Source organism: Hirundo rustica, chromosome 5 (genome assembly GCF_015227805.2).
Source record: "Hirundo rustica isolate bHirRus1 chromosome 5, bHirRus1.pri.v3, whole genome shotgun sequence".
NCBI classification, from domain to species: Eukaryota; Metazoa; Chordata; class Aves; order Passeriformes; family Hirundinidae; genus Hirundo; species Hirundo rustica.
The window spans coordinates 72,461,130-72,477,740 of NC_053454.1; the positions used below are offsets into that span (position 1 = coordinate 72,461,130).

A 16,611-nucleotide genomic window follows, 5' to 3' on the forward strand; every position below is an offset into this window, starting at 1 on the left:
TGACTCTCACATCCTCTCCATTGACTGTGATGCGTCTGAGCGTCACCTCCGTGAATCACAAGAGTGAGTACAATTTGCCTTACTCCTTCTGGAAAAAAACAACAAATAACCCCAAACCTCAAAGCAACAGAGCAGCACGTTTCCACATTTCCAGCAGAAATGAATCCCACACAGAGCAGACAGTGATGTAACACAAGTTTCACACATCAGGAAACTCCACGTTTACACAGGCTGTTAGAAAATACATACAACACAATAATCAGATTTGTTTTATTAAAAAACTTGCAATAAAATTCCTTGGAATTCACCATCTTAACTTTTGAGAGTTGCAATATTTTACTAGTACGTAGTAACACGGTCTCACATATTTACATTATAATCCTCTATATAACAAAAATAGCCATGTTGGACTACTGAATAATGCTTCCAAGTATTAGCCACAACATTTCGGTATTTCCCCCAGCTGAGTCACTGTCTATGCTCTTTAGCACTTACAGTATCTAACAAAGCAAAAAGGACACAAAATAATAAAAAGTACGTGTCTCACGATTTCAGGCAAATCCCTTTAAGATGGTAGTTCTCCGACTCCCAAGTTTTTCAAGAGAGATAAAGTGCATTGGAGAGGAAGATGCATACGTTATAAAATGTCAGCAAAGAGTTAAAAGTTTACTTGCAAGACTGCAAAGAAGGGGAAAAAAAAGGCAAAAAAAAAAAAAAAGTCTTCACAAACTGCTACTGCACGGTTTTGGCAGCACGTCACAGGTAGCGGGGAGAGGGAGGGAACGACAAAGACAACTGCAAGGAAAAGGACGGCCCGTGCCAATGCCACAGCGTGACTTTGCCACGGCCTTTTGGTAGGTGTTTCCCAAACCAAAGCTGCAGCACAGCCAGAGCCACGTAACAACCCTGCATCCCCCCAGCCCGCTGAGCCTGCTGGCTCTGCCAGGCACGCACAGAGAGCCGAAGCCTCCCGGTGAATGTGCTCCTGCTGTCCAGAGCCGCACTCTTTGGAGGCTTTCACTGGGACAGACCATTGTCTCTGAACTTCAGCCAGTTATTCGGTTAAGCTGTGCGCTGATCCATATGGTATTTACTTCGTTTGGGATTTTTATTCCTTTTGTAACAATGGCTTTTGCTGGTATGGCTCTGCTGCATTTGAGAAGAGCACGGCTAGAGAAAAAGCTCTGTTGCCACCACAGAAAACCAGGATACTGCTGCTCTGTTCAGGAACTGCATACAAGTGGGATGCCACTTCCTTTTTTTGTTTGTTTGTTTTTTTGGTTTTTTTTTTGTTTGTTTGTTTGCTTATAAACTACTCTAAATAGAAATAATTCTCTTCTGGAAATGGATGGAATGTATATTTTGACAAGTACAAAACTGTTTTAAATGTTCACTAAATACAAGGAACATCTTGGTATAAAAATAACAGACCCTCCCACCCGCTGTCCCCTCTTTACATATCTAATTATAAAATGGTACAGTCATTTCAGGTTCCTAACATGAAACAAGTATTGAGGATGGCATCACATACATATACAAAACATTTAGATATTTGACATCTGAAATAACTGTATACATTCAGAGCAAACAAGCATTGTGATCCGGGTATCGTGTTTAATGCTACTCAGGACCGAAGAATCAAGAAAGAAACAAAAAAGGGAAAACACCATTACTCCTTTTTTTCCTCTCATTTCTTTTTCCAGTCACTACAGAAAGAAGTAACTTCCACCAATTCACAATTAAAATACTCGAGAGGGACAAGATTAATTTCAGATGGAAAAATCATCCGTTGGCTTTTCGTCCAAAATCCACATCTTTCATTTCTTTGTTTCTCCCTTTGAAACACAGCTCCTTTTTCAAGGAGCGCTCCTTTCTCGAGGGTGCTTCCTTGAAAAAGAAATGGGCAGATAAAGGGGCCAAGTGGGTGTCCAGCCCGGAGGGGTGAGCGCTGTGGCAGAGGGGCAGCCCTGACCCTCGCCCTCCGTGCCAACCCGCAGCTGCCATCTGCTGCACAAACCAACCCTCCCTGAACAGTCCAGCTAGCACTCTTCGTTCTCTGAAACTATCAATTAGTTCAGGTAACAGCTTGGTAAAATGAAAGCAGCGCTTGTTTTGGATCCATTTCCCCTGTTTAAGAAAGCAACCCCTCCAGCCTCACTTTCCCTCAGCCCTGGAATTCGGCACACTGTTTCCCGCTGGCGCTAACCAAGCCGAATCACCGCCTTCGCTGCCTGCCCCGAATCCGCTCACGGGTTTGTGCATCCACAAACAAACGAGTCCACGGGGGCTCGGCGTTCATCAACACAAAGTGCCGACCCCAGGGTCAGCAATAGCCATGAAGAAGCTCGGCTGTGCCCAACCTGCTGAAAGCCCATGGCCTGCTTTTCACCCAGCCCTGGAGCTGAACTCGGGCCAGCTCCTTTCCCTTCTCCCAGCTGCTCCAAGAGATACCGGAGGCACAAAACGCGGGAGAGGAATCAGCGCTGTGCAAGTCTGATCCCATGATCTCCCTCCCCTGCAACAAAGCTCACCCTTGGACAAACACTCGTGAGATGGGCTGGGAAGGAACAGGCTGGATTCCTCTGCCATTCTAGTCCTGTAAAATGGACGCATCCCAACATCAATGCCCTTCTTGCAATGACTTCCTTGAGATTTGATCCAGGGGTCATTAGTGAGATCCAAGGGACCACTTATCATACGTGATTTCAATAATCGATTTTTCCAAACTGCCTCTACAAAGCCTTTTTCTTTAGTGCCACAGTCTCCCTCAAATAGAAGGCCTAAAAATGACAACCGCTTCTGATTTCGCAACAGCGCAGTTTCCATACTCACATCAATGCACTTTCATATGCATAGATGTCCATTTAATTCTACAGAGTGCTTAAAGAACAAACTACAGTGCTATGATAGTCCTGATCCTGTTTTAGAGGCTCGAAAAGAGTCAGAAAATAAAAAAAACCCAAACCCTCAGTAAGTGCCAGATCCGTATCCCCAGCAGAACAGGTGAGCTGTGGGGATGCAGACCCGGTGCCTTGCACATCTGCATGCATGCACCAGGTCATTTGTGAGTGCAAAATTCTGCCTGCAGCACTTTCCATGCATCCTACCTACTGGACAGACCTTTGGGAAGGCAGCTCAGTGAAACCCAAGAAAATCCAAGTATACTCTGAGCGCGGTTTCTGTCTCACCAAGTTTTATCCTGCAACCCAGCCCGAGCAATGATGAGCCACGCGAAGGGAAATGCTTCTGCCACCTACCACTTGCTCAGGGAAAAGAAAAGTGCTTCAGATGACAAGATAGGAATTGCTGGGAGGGGCACAGGATCGACTCAATGACAGGAGTGCCTTTTCCCGGGAGCCACACAATCCCCTGGCCACCGCCCCTGTGCAGGAGATGACCCCGAGCCCGGCCATGGGCCCAGCCTGCAGAATTGTATTGGTGAACACTTGCTTGCCAGAGGGCTCTGGAGGATTTTCTTCTTCCCTGGCTGCATGCTAAAGGCTGCTCTCCCTTCTGAACAACCAGTGCTGTGTCCCCAGCAGCTGAACCCCACCTACCTAACGCCCAAGCTTGGCGGGCAGCAGTGCCAAAGTGTGCACAGGCATGCAGAGAGACAGAATTAAGGCTTTCACACGTGTTACAAACACACACATCAGGGGGTCTTAACGTTTATAAAGCACCTCAAATTCCCAAGGTAGTTCACAGGCTATATATGCAAAGATTGTTGTCAGTCAGGCTGAGCTTCAGGAGGACATTTCCTTTTGACACAGGGGCTTAATTATGCTCACAGAAGACCTATTGAAAATAACGCAATTTTGGTACAAGTCCAAAATTAATCATAAGCGGTTTTTTGAAGAAGGATGGAATAAAACATTTACTCAAGTGCTTTCCTAAGTTCAAGCTTCAGTGATGTGTAAGCTGGCTTTGCCCTCATCATCACTTAACTGTGCTCAGCACCTGAGGACAGGGATGGAACAACATCTTCCCTGAGTGAACCTGCCGGTAGAACTGGGAAAACAAAAGCAGAAAGATTCCTGACCCAGCTCTGCTAGGATGCCTCTTCCAAAAGGCACATCACCAACCGGTGATATGTCAAAACCACTCACCCAGCCTGGCACCCTGCCTCTGCCAGTGGCCACCTGTAGACCCTGAGGGGCCTGATCTCGTACGGGATCTTTAGGAAAAGTGTGTGCACAGCATGAGACCTCTACAAAGTTCCTCATTAAATGTTCCCAGAAGTAGGTGCAGCATCTGAATGAACAGATCTGCGAAGCCTTTTTGAGCACAGCTCCCTTTAATGATTTTGCTGGGCAAAGGACCCGGCTCAGTATCAGCTGAGTTTCCCCGCCTGCCTCGCTCTTCCAGACTTTGCTCATTCTGCTACGTGCGTGGTTCTGCCACAGCAACAGCTAATTGGTCAATCTATCCATTGAGATCAACTTAATTCAGTTCAAGAAATAGAACAAAGACTTTGTGACAGCTCCTCTGAAACCCCAAACAGTTTGGCCAGGAGTTCTCTGCCTGTGTGCTGAGCCACAGTCTGCACATGTGACAGGATCACTGCCAACATTGTGTTTGTGATGTTCCTGTGACACGTGGCACCCAGGCTCCAGTGGTGGAGAAGAAATTGTACCAGTGTGTGGACTTTCTATAAGGAGCCCCTACTATATACAACCAGCCTCACTCCTTCCCCTGCAGATTTTTGAAATGAATTTCATTCCTGGGTCAAAATTTGATGTAAACGCCACTTAAATCCCATTTCAGCATTATTTACAGAGCTTAAGTGGAGCTGATGCAGTACCTTGTGTGCAAACTCTTGTGTGTAGGGGTCAATTTCAACATTGATGTGTCAGGCCTTTCCCACAGCAGCAAGGAGTAGAGAAGACATAAAAGAATCCGGAAAACAAGATTACAGAACCACAAATATTGTCGAGACTGACATCGTGTACCCTCCGGAGCAGTCTGTAACCTTCTTTTTTAACCGAGATTTCCAGCTGCCTCCATCTCCTCTCTTTCATTGAAAAAACATTTCCATTCCAATGGCCTCTAAGGAGGTAACAGCACATTTATGGGCCATTTTCATAGAATCACAGAATGGCTTGGGTTGGAAGGGACCTTAAAGATCATCTAGTTCCAAACCCTCTGCCATGGCCAGGGACATATTTCCGTAGACCAGGTTGCTCAGAGTTCCATCCAACCTGGCCTTGAACACTTTCAGGGATTGGGCATCCACAGCTTCTCTGGGCAACCTCTTCTGGTGCCTCACCACCCTCACAGCAATAATTTATTTCTAATCTCTAATCTAAATCTGCCCTCTTTCAGTTTAAAACCTTTACCTCAAGATTAACCCGCAGTTTAGGGACTAAGAACATAAAAGCAAATTAAACTAAATGTTTAATTAGTTCTAAAAAAGAGCATGGAGAATATTTTTTTCTTCTTCATATACTAAAGAAGCATGTCAGTCAAAATTTTAGGGATATTTCTAAACACATTTGTTCCTGAACAAAATCTGACAAACAGAAATTTTGGCTGGAAGCCGATTTTCACATTTAACAAGTAAATTTCCACAAGGGATTAAATGCAGAGAGCCCCAGCAGTTGCATTTTGAGATGCTGCCATGACACAACCAAGTCAAAACGTTTGACCTCTGCGTGAAATTTCAATGTAAGATGAATTGTTGATTCTGTGGACCAACTCAGGAGGCAGTAACGTGATTCAAATCATCTGACTCTCAACAGAAATGATGTACTCTTGTGTAACAGTAAGCTTCTTCACAGCTGAGTATTTTGACTGAAAAACCAAATCCTACACTGAACAGTTAACAATGAGCTCTTACCTGGAAAGCAGAGGTCAGGATGAAATAAATTATTACATCAGGCCATTATTATTTAGGTGTTTTGATGTATGTTAGCTCTTTTACTTTCAAATTCCCTCCCCAATATATTTTGGTATCTGTATACAAATAGTCTGTTATGCTTCCAACACCGCTGACAGGGACTCTGGAGGGCATCAAACCACCCGAGCCCCCGTGAGATAACAAGCAGACAAAAACCTCTGCCAAAATGTGAAAAATGAAAGACACTAAGGGAAAAGACCCAAAGCAAACCAGGGGTTAAACATTTCAAACGGCTGCCTCTTGCTCCCTCAGCATCTCCAGACCCTTTGTAAGAACACTGTCACTCACTCAATGCAGAACTGTTAATAAGCAGCCTCCCGAAACCTCTCAGGTGCTTCTTTAGCTCACTGATCTGGTTTTGGTCTGTAAAATTAAGAAAAGAAATGATGTTATGCTAGATCCCTTTTTTCCAGCCACTGAATTGTCACCTGAAGGAAGGACACTAATGTACTGACAGCTGTGAATAGCATAAAATACAGGACAGGACTACATGGACGGAGTGACGCTTTGAGCTTTTCTTTCTCTCCCTCACACTGTGCAATACCTGTCTAGAACAGAGCTCTAAGTAAAAGACAAACGAACGTCATTTTAACCCAAATTTCTGCTAATTCAGAGCTCTCATACAAATAAAAGCCTTCAGAAGATACCATTTCCAAGCCTTCCAGGTAAAGAAAGCAGGTGTTACATTAACGCAGGGTGCTGGTGCATCATCCTTCTGAAGCCAGCCACACGTAATTCATGCAGAAACAACAAGGCAATGATAAATCCCGGTCAGATCACGAAGTGACCAGTGAGCGGGAATTCAGATTTCTGGACTGAACTCTTGAAAAAGCTGGGGTCAGTCAATAAAAACAGAGCGTCCATCCATAACAAACTATAAACAAACAAACAAATAAAATAAACAAACGCCTCTTCAAAAAGCCCAACAAAAAAATTGGATTGAACAAGTGTAGAAAACACTCAAGCTGTCATTTCAGTCTCACGTTTACGAGCCCCCGGCGAGTTCCATGACGGCTCTCGAGCACGCGGGTAAGCTGCAAGCGTCCGTCTCCCGCGTGAGCCCAACGAAGGCGCGCAGACGATGAAACCGCATCCAGGCGGACACGAGAGCTGCTATTGCTTTTCATGACCGTCTCAGTGTGGAGTGTGCAGGAGTGACAGTGCTCTGGAGGCATGTGCATGACTGGTCCAAATCCTAGAAAGCCAACTCGGTCCCTACCTGTGACCCTCCCCTGGAGTTTAGTGCTGGATCTCCGTTTTTCAAGATTTCACCTCTTCGCAGTCTTGATCGGTGGAAAGCTCCACATCGGACAGTCCAACCTCCATTGCCATAATCAACGAAATATCTGAATCACTGCTGACTGCTGGCTCCTGTTCATCTGCGAGGGTAGAAAAGACAGGAAAAGGTCACGTCCTTCTGTTAACCTCTTACTGATTTTTTAGTTCTGGGGGTGGAGCACAGCTGTCTCCCCACCAATGAGATTGTGATTAGACACAAACTTTACTCTTATTCACTATCTGCCTAAAACACTTCAAAAATATCCCCAAAATCCAAGACATTCATAGTGAAAAACATGATGAAAAGGAGTCTGGATGGGTAATTTTCTTCTCTTAATCCCTCCAGAGCTTTTCATCCAGGTCCCTCATGAACTTCCTCCCACCACCTGAGAATTACCTTCCCTGTCCCCCTTTCACTTCCTTAACCTGGCATCATCCTACTCTCCTCCCCACAAAGACAGCAAGGTAATGACAGAGCCACAGGTACCTGGTAGAGCAACTCCGTCATCAGGAAAACATTCCTAACAGGAAAAAAATCTGCCCAAACCCTCATTAAGTGACAGAGTCTCAGAGGACATTTTTAAGAGGGCATTGTCTAGCCTAATGTAGGAAGGTGGGCATTGGACCAGAACAAAACAAACCCAGGACTCTGGACCCGGCTACCTGCCTTCTCAAGTGGCTTCTCTCATCCTTTTCTAGTCTCTTTAAATTCACTCTTTCCTCTGATTTGAAGATACCTTGCAGGTTCTTGATCCAGGCCAAAGGGATCTACCTTAATGCACCATGAGCCCAAATACACTAAGAGTTGTACTGCTGACTTCTGCCAGACTGCAATTCACATCGTAGGAAGAGCAACTTGTTTTTGTTTTCATCCCAGAGCACTTAACATCTGTATATTTAGCAGCAAATAAAGCCAACAGATTTTCAAGGACTAAAAGCTAATTTTCTTCCAAGAACAATCCGGGAAGCAAAGCACACCAGGGAGATTTTCAAAGGCACAAAACCCTCATAGGTAGCTGAGTCCCTGAGAGAAAAATCAGATGGTTCATACTGTCAAGTGGTTTAATTACAAAGATGGTATTTATACTGTAACAATACAATGTATTTAAGCATGTGGCAGTTTTTTCTTTACATATTTTGTTTTTTAGACAATAGAAGCAGAGCCTGATTGATGCTAAAAAGAAGTTGAATATCTAAGAAACATGACAGAGGAGCCAGGAAAATAATAACTCCTCACAATTTAATTATTCACTTGAAGCTAAGTGAGCACAATTAGTCACCTCTCAAGAGCAGCATGATTTTTATATCTTTTATGGGAAAAAACCCCATATGTGTTTACTTGTGCTGGGAGTAGACCTCATGTTCTGCATTATTCAAACTGAAAGAGTCAGCGTTTTCCTTCACAATTCTTCCCAGTTTTCACCATGGATTACTCTTATATTTTCTTGATTGCAAGATAAATAATTAATGCACACATCTTTGCATCTCTATATTTTTTTTTCCCTTTCAATATGACATTAGTAAACATTTCAAGGCATTGCTTCTGACTGAAAACGTTTCCACCGGAGGTGGAGGAAGTATTTACAAGCTGAATGATGCATCCTGCAGACTTCAGTGGTCTTCAGCGTCGTTGAACCTTCAGGTGAGCTGCTAGATCCTAGAGTGCAGCAGAGCATCTCATACACCTCCAACACCTAAAGCATCACCTTTAGTGGTAACAGCTCCCTGTGTCAGAATAATGTGGTTTCAGACCACTGGATTATTTATCATTCCTCTAAAATTAATAGGATTCTTAAAAACAATGAAAATTACGCTTAAGAGCAAGTCTGTACTTGCGAGACAGAGCTCCTGAGGCTTGTCCGTGTTGAACAGCCACTTGGAGTACTCTTGAGAGCCAAGGTGTTTTCCATCTGAACTAGCTGTGCAAAAGAAAAGGACTAGCTGAATAGTGACAGCCAGATGCATGCTGAAGAAGCAGGCAGAGCTGCCAACACCAAATGTCAGAGCAGCCAACGAGCAGTGTTTAATAATGCTGAAATGTTACTGCAAGAATTGTTCTTTCTTCAGGGTTGCACAACAGAGAAAAATCTCAGCTGAGTCCAAGAAAGGCAGATAGAACAGGAGCAGATTTGCAGCTCACCTACCCAATATCTGATGGAGGTACAGAAGCACACACTCTTGTCCAAACCAGCAAACTCAAGTTTTACTTCACAAATCCTATACAGTTATTCAAATTCTTGGACCTTAGTCTTCTCAAAGTGTGGGCTTTGTAGTTTGTCTTCTTTGGAACCAAAGTGCAGGTCGGCAGGAACAAGGAATGATCCTAAAAAGGCCCATGCCTATGCTCTGGCATTGCTTTTCCAGCACTGTGACAGTGCCTAGAAACAGAAGCACTTCCACCCTCCTTGTTTGCTAACAGTGCAGCAGCTCAAAATCCTAAAGCTACACCTTCGGCAGAGTGAGGAGAACAACTTGGCCATCAGCATTCTTGTACCTTCCCTTTCAGGGAAGCACTGACATTTCCTTGGAAGCTGTAGGCAATGTAAGGAAATTAATGCATCCCTCAGCATTACCTGCTGGCTCCTGTAAACAGGAGTCCTGCTACCGACCCCAACACACAGGAGGAAACTCTGGGAGGCTGCAGAGGTGACACCAGACACGGATCTGTAGGTAACTCTGGCTGCAGGGTCTACAAACCGCCTCCCCCACACATCGCAGGCGTGCCAGACTGTGCTGGTTTGTTTTGTTGGGTTTTTTTTTGGCTGGCTGCTCAATTACACAAGCCAGCACAGTTACTGTTGTTAAAGGTAAGCAAACTCAGCTACACTGCAAGTGCCAGGAGCTTAGCCTGCGTTTTGCATCCCTGCCTTTCGGATCCTATTTACAATGGCAAAGCTTATACAATCACACGGCTTCTGCAGAAGATGCCCGACTCACTGTTAACAACCTTTATGACTCTTTTGCAAGTTTTTGTAATTTGCTGTTTTTCTTAAAGCCTTGAAGTCAGATGAGGATCTCAACTTTCAGTGAAGATCTCAGCTTTCACTTAAAAATAAATGAAGCTTAAGAGGCAAAAAGGAAACAAAGTGTTTTAAAAATTAAATCTCTACTTTCTAGACAGATTTTGTTTTGGAATATCTGACTTGTGATTTCAGATACTTGAAATTGGCAACCCTGTCTAACCACACACACTATCATTCTTCCACCACCGTGTTTCACAGCACTTCTTGCCACGGGCAGAAAGCCTTTTGCTTAATGAAGCAAAAGGCACATCCCAAGCTGCTTTCCAGTCAGAGTTGTTAGTGCCTACAGCAGGGAACTGTAGACCTCCCTGCCACATTCCTCTCATGTCAGTGAAACATAATACACCACAGCATGCTGCCCGTCCAGACAGACTTTTCCACTCACTTGTATTTCCTGACACACATTTTTTTTGAGAGGTGAAATCAACCAAATCCTTCTGTAGCCAGCATTATTTTGAATCAACGACACCAGCATGGGAAGAATATCACCACGCAGATTTGGAATTGGCCGACACAAAGGTGGTACAGCCCTTACTTCTCGAAAAGTGCGTCAAGCGATGCTTACATTTGAATATTATTGCAATCAAACAAGGATGAGAATAGCTAATTACTCTGGTGCTTTGAAAACAGTAAGACTGCACACTAGTAATAGTTAACCACTGCTGCTGCTATTCGTAACCATTGGTGTAAGTCTGTAGCTGTTGTACACTAATAAATATTCCAAAAGAAAGGGCTCAGACAATGGGTTTCTAAGAATTTGATACTGCTTGCAAGAGGCTTGGGAGGGAGCTAAGCATTGATCAGCGAGTGAAAAGCGCATTTACAAACCCATTTCTCTGCCAGGCGTACAGGCATGGGCACCAGCTGAGACATCTTGCAATGACCCACTCAAGGGTGGGAAACAAGCCGACGGAACTCTGGGGCACTTTGCACTCATGGAGGCCTCACTCCTGCTCACCACCGTGCTCCTCCCAAGGAGGCCACATCCCATACTCTCCTTTGATGTCCCCAGGACACAGACAGTGCCATGGGGCTTTCCTAAAATTGCTCCGGCTTGCCTCAGAGGCCGAGACTCGCCCCAAGCTCACCGAGTCGTAAAAGCTCTAAAAGCCCATAACTGGGCTCCAATGTCAACAAGCAATTTGCATCCAGGAAATCAGCAGAAAAATGAGACCACACTAAAACGTTAATGACAAAAGCTTCTTGGCATTAAATATATATCAGGTTTGTCTAAGATAGCACTTTTTTCCTCCTCCAGACCTTCGGGTAACTCTCTGCTATTACACCCATTTGAGAATAAGCAGAGAAGTATCACTGCTCCTTTCACATCCTCACTGGTGAAATATATCTTATTTCAGAACTCTTACGTTTGCAGAAGACAGATTTCAACAAAACCAGGAAATCCCTGGTGTTAGTTATGCTCCCAGATCTAGAAAAGTATCTAAAATGCAGGCATTGCCATGAACCTTATTCCAGTCTAGGGCTCACTTCTTCTAAGGAAACATTCAGATGTGTCCAGAAGGATTTTTCTTCATAAGAAACCAGAAATCTCACCACCTCCTAGAGCTTTGAGGACCTGATCAGAAAATATATCTAGGGTCACTAGAGACATTGATATATATGGGATCTTTATTAAGACACATTCTTCTCAGCTTGAAGCCACAGAGGAATGCCAACGCAAGCAGTGCTATTCAGATTTTGTTTCCAATATAAGAACAAGCAGGACACAATTCACCACATCTGATTTATGAGAGACACATCTAGAGTCCTCTGTTTTTCTTTGTCTGCCTAAGAATGCACTTTGCCATTGCAGAGTTTATTGTTACCTCCTACTGTGGCCTTGCCATTGCATCACTTCGTTGTTCACAGTCTAAGAGGAAGATCATCTTATGAAATTATTACCTCAAATGGCAACTCCTTTCACAACAATACCAATTAAATTTATCACAAAGGCCCCTTCTTTCAAAAAATATTACTGATTGTTAAAATTATTCTCAAGTTAATAATTTCATGCTTCTCCTTGGATCATTTTACAAGTCTCAAATTCCTTCCATATAATCTTGAAAACTGTAACACTTTAGAACGGGCCATAACTGCACTAACATAACATAATACATGTTAAAAAAAGCCCATTAAAATCTCTAATGCAAAAGAAACAGTGGGGATATGTTTGAGGAGAAAGGGTTATAAAAGCCCTTGTTACTAATGCAGTCCTTCTGTAGTCAGAGGCTAATAAAACAGATGAAGAAGTTTGGCTGGCTACGATTGAGAACAGAGCACTGGGGAAACATTTTATTGCTGTTCCCTAGAATCAGAGGGAGATTTATCTGAGCAGCAAGGGGAACAAGTACTTGAGTGTGGTAACTGCTTTTGGAAGGAAAGGTTAGAGTGTCTTTTGTAAATAACAACCCAGAACCCTGTGAATGTACTAACAGCAACAGAGCTTCTTCCAGGAGGTAAAGCAGATGACGACTGAAACATTTTACAAAGAATATCCAGACACCAGCACACAGGGGAAGAATCACATGCAATATTAATTCAAGAGAACCCTTAAGTGGTTGAGAGGTGTGACAGATGGGTCTGGATGTGACATAGAACACGAGGCCCTCCCAAAGTAAACCTGGTTTTTTGGGTTTTTTTTCCCCTTACTACTGAATAAAGGGGCAACAAATCTCTTCCTTTAATACTTTTCTAGGATACGTGGTTTGGGAGAGTATACAGCATCTCTCAATGAAAAACGGCCAAACACATGGTTCCTTGCTTTTAAACATCCTGCAGTATAAAGGGCTAACATCATCATCCTCTGAAATCACACCCAGTATCTCAAGCCAAGCTTAGAGACTTTATTAGTAATAGAACTAATTTTCTGATGCCTAAATTTGAAGCATGTTGTACTTAAGCAATAAACTTTAACACTGGTTACCTGAGAAGGCATTTTGTGCTTTGGCAAGACCAATAGATTCATTTTCAGAGAGTGCAGAAAGTATCAGCACCCAAATGCTTTCTCCAAAAGAAAGAAAAAAAAAATCCATCCAAATAAGGATATATAACTAAGAGAGCAGACAGCAAACACATTTGCAGAAAGCTGAGCAAAAAAAGGGCAGAACACATACCAGATGTTATTGAATGGAAGCAGTTGCATCCAACTGGCTGGAAAAGTAAAACTCCTTTTTTCCCATTGTATATATATGTATATCTATCTCTAATGAGCATACACTAAATCCTTGGGATTTCACCCAGGAATCAGAACACTCAGCCTTTGAAATTCACAGCACATATTAACATTATTTTAGTAGTAAACACTTCAGTCTCCTCTCTGTGAGAGACTGGTTGACATTTTGGGAACTTTTGATCAGCTGTCTTAGGGGAGAGCTGCCAACCTTCTCTGTGACACAGCAAACATGCCTCTGTCACGGATGGCACAAGAAAATCTGTATTTTTGCTTTCAGTACAATTTCCTCTTTGTTCTTACTCTTATGGGTCATGCTCATCATGTTCCTACCCTGGGACCAGCAGGGAAATTCCTTTTGTGGCCTAGATACTGCAACATCTTTTTCTTTTTACATGACTAGTCTTTCCCCTTTCCCACTGGAAACTCAGCCAGAATTTGGTCACAAAGATTACTAGAACAGTCAAAGGAGTCATCATACTGTCTCTTGCACTTTATGCTCCTGGATCAGCTCATCCCCACATTAGAGGTCCTTCACAGTTTATCTGCACATCTGGTCTTCACAGAATCATAGAGAGGCTTGGCTTGGAATGGACCTTAAAGATCCCCTAGTTCCAACCCCATGCCATAGGCAGGGATGCCACCTATTGGATTTTATTAACTACAAAGTGCTTTATTCCATCTTTGACCCCATACCTCAGTCCCACACTCTTGTCTCGTTTCACTGACAGACAAGAACCACTCTACTTCCTTCACAACAGGGCCTCCAGCCTCTTAAACCTTTCCAAAACCGCTTTTCCTGTCTCCCTCCAGGCCTTCCCACTGTCTAGAAGAAGAGAGGACACCCTCCTTTATCATTCACCACTGGCCATCCTCAGTGCCCACTTACTGCACCAGGGGCACCTCTGGTCAGGACATCATGTTCTTCTGATACCACGGGAAGTTTCCTAGGTAAATGTGGAGATATTTCACTCAGTGTACCAACTGGTACAAATATTATTATTGAGAACATGCAAAATTATTCATGTCCTTGACTGAAAATCAGAAAATGACATCTCCCTTAAGAAGGGAAAATATTAAAAGAACACTGAAGCACAGGGCTGCAAGTACATGGCAGTTTAGATTTTCAAGTACCTCAGCTGTCTTTGGCAATACATCACTGCATTCAACACCTGCAAGCTGTCCCTGCAGTAACCATGCTGTTATACACCAAAAACATCAGGTGTTGTAGTATGGGGACTATGTACTTGGTCTTCTTAGCAGCTGCTCCTGGGTGTTACTGCAAAACAATGAGCACTAAGTGATAAAGTTACAGAAGAAACACGCTTTGTCACATTAATGGTGTGTAAAGGATTATCCCAGTAGCCAAGGGGAGACAAGCACCCTTTGAGCAGTGAGCAAACACCTTTACTCACCCTGACAACCATTCAAAACCCTGAAGGGACAGCAGGTGTGAGACAAAAGCAGAGCTAGAAGCTGTATGTACTAGTGTGTGTTGTACCACACACAGCCTATTGGCAAGCTGGCAGGATAAAGAGACTTTTACATCCAAGCAGTATAAACCCAGGTTTAATCCTGTGCATCTCAGTTTCCATGGGCTACCCTGGAGACCTCCACTGTGGCTGAACTTTCTTATCTATACTTTAAAAACCTGTGCCAGCAGTGTGCTCTGCTTCCAGCAAGCCTGAAAGAAGGAAGTAACAGCCTCACTCAGATACTGGATTGAATGAGCAAGAGTGTTACAGGGAGAGGAATTTCAGCTCTTGTGTTCCTAAAGGAACATCAGGAAGAACATCCTCTGAAGGGGTGATTTAGAGGTGAACTGGCCAAAATCCACCACACAGATCCCTCGAGTAATCATGCTGCAGAGGCGTCCTCAGCTGGATACAATATTAACCCAGAAGACTCAAGGCAAGAGAGTGGTTTCCAAACCCTTTTTCTCTGGTCTGATTGTGCTGCAGAGCTGTGACCTCTCCTTGGGGAACTCCATGGCAGAAAGCAGCTGCACAAAGCCAGCTGAGATTGCTCCTCCTCAGGACTGCAGGAAAGCATTTGGTGCTTGAAAGAGCACCACACCATGGGCACAGAATGACACCTGGACCTGGAAGCGGACATGCAGCTTTTTATAGGATGTTAGAAACTTCTCACTCTTTCTTCAGGCCATGTGCAAGGCAGCTACTAGACAGTGAAAATCCATGCAGGAGAAATTAATGCTGAGAACTTGATGTATAACATAAGACTGCCGTGACAAAACCCCCCGTATTTCTGCCTAATCCTATCAACTCCTTCCTCAATTACAAGCATGCACACAGCTCTAACAGAACAACAGCTTGCCTCCAAGACAACTCCTGTTTATTTTTGAATGAGGGGGTTGGAAAAGCTCAGATAAGTCTGCCTGAGTTTGTCTGTCAGGGCAGCACGTGCATGACTTTCCAATCTGTCTCTTTAAATACCTTCTACTGCATAAGCTCTCAAAAACCCCAGGTCACCAGCAAAGCACAGTACTGAGGAATCAGATACTGGACTCCCAAGAGCAGCTACACCAAACATCCTCGAGCAAAGATGTCACAAAAATACCTGGGCATATGTGAGAGGATCTAATGAGCAAATGCACAAGGAGGTGGCTGAAGAGCTCGACAGTGGTGGAATTACTTGAATGAAGAGTATGTGTCTATCTTCCCTCCCTGTCTCACACTTGGTCATGCCTTCCTCTCCAATGCTGCTAACAACACTGGGCTCCACCTGAGATGCCAACACCATTCCCAGGATGAAAGGGCAAGTCTTCAGCCCAGAACTTCGTGGGCTTTAATTCTGTGCATGTTGGCAGGAACTCCCTCCTCATCATGCATGTTGGAGACATTGAACCCTGGCTGAAATTCAATTCCATTAGAAATGCCTACAACAAAAATTTCACCCAGGGATGTTTTTCTCACTAGATATTAAAAAAATACACACATACATGAAGTCAGAGGAGAAAAACCCACAGAGGTGGTAGGAGGAACCTGCATATCAGATAAGTAACTTTTACTAGCAAAACACAACTTTTAACAGTTACCAGCTTTGAAGTTAAACTTTTACTTTAGGGGAAGAACAGTCTTCCTTTTTGCTCAGTATAAGGAAACAACATGACTGAGCATGGGTTTGACTCTGCTGCAGCAGCAGCTCCAGCGCCTGAAGCGGGGCACAGCTGCAGGACCACTGTGCCTGATAAACCAGAGCAGACTGGGACAGTGTTCCACAGTCAT

The 16,611-nt window shown here is 43.8% G+C and overlaps 1 protein-coding gene across 1 annotated transcript in view; it reads right to left on the reverse strand.

The window, feature by feature from the left end:
- Nucleotides 1-273: 273 nt before the first annotated feature.
- The window catches only part of RNF150 (ring finger protein 150), a 109,287-nt gene continuing 92,949 nt past the window's right edge, over nucleotides 274-16,611 (reverse strand). The window contains exon 7 of the mRNA XM_040064240.1: nucleotides 274-7,275. Coding sequence (XP_039920174.1) covers nucleotides 7,157-7,275 — 119 coding nt within the window. The 3' untranslated portion in view covers nucleotides 274-7,156. The remainder of the gene's footprint in view (nucleotides 7,276-16,611) is intronic.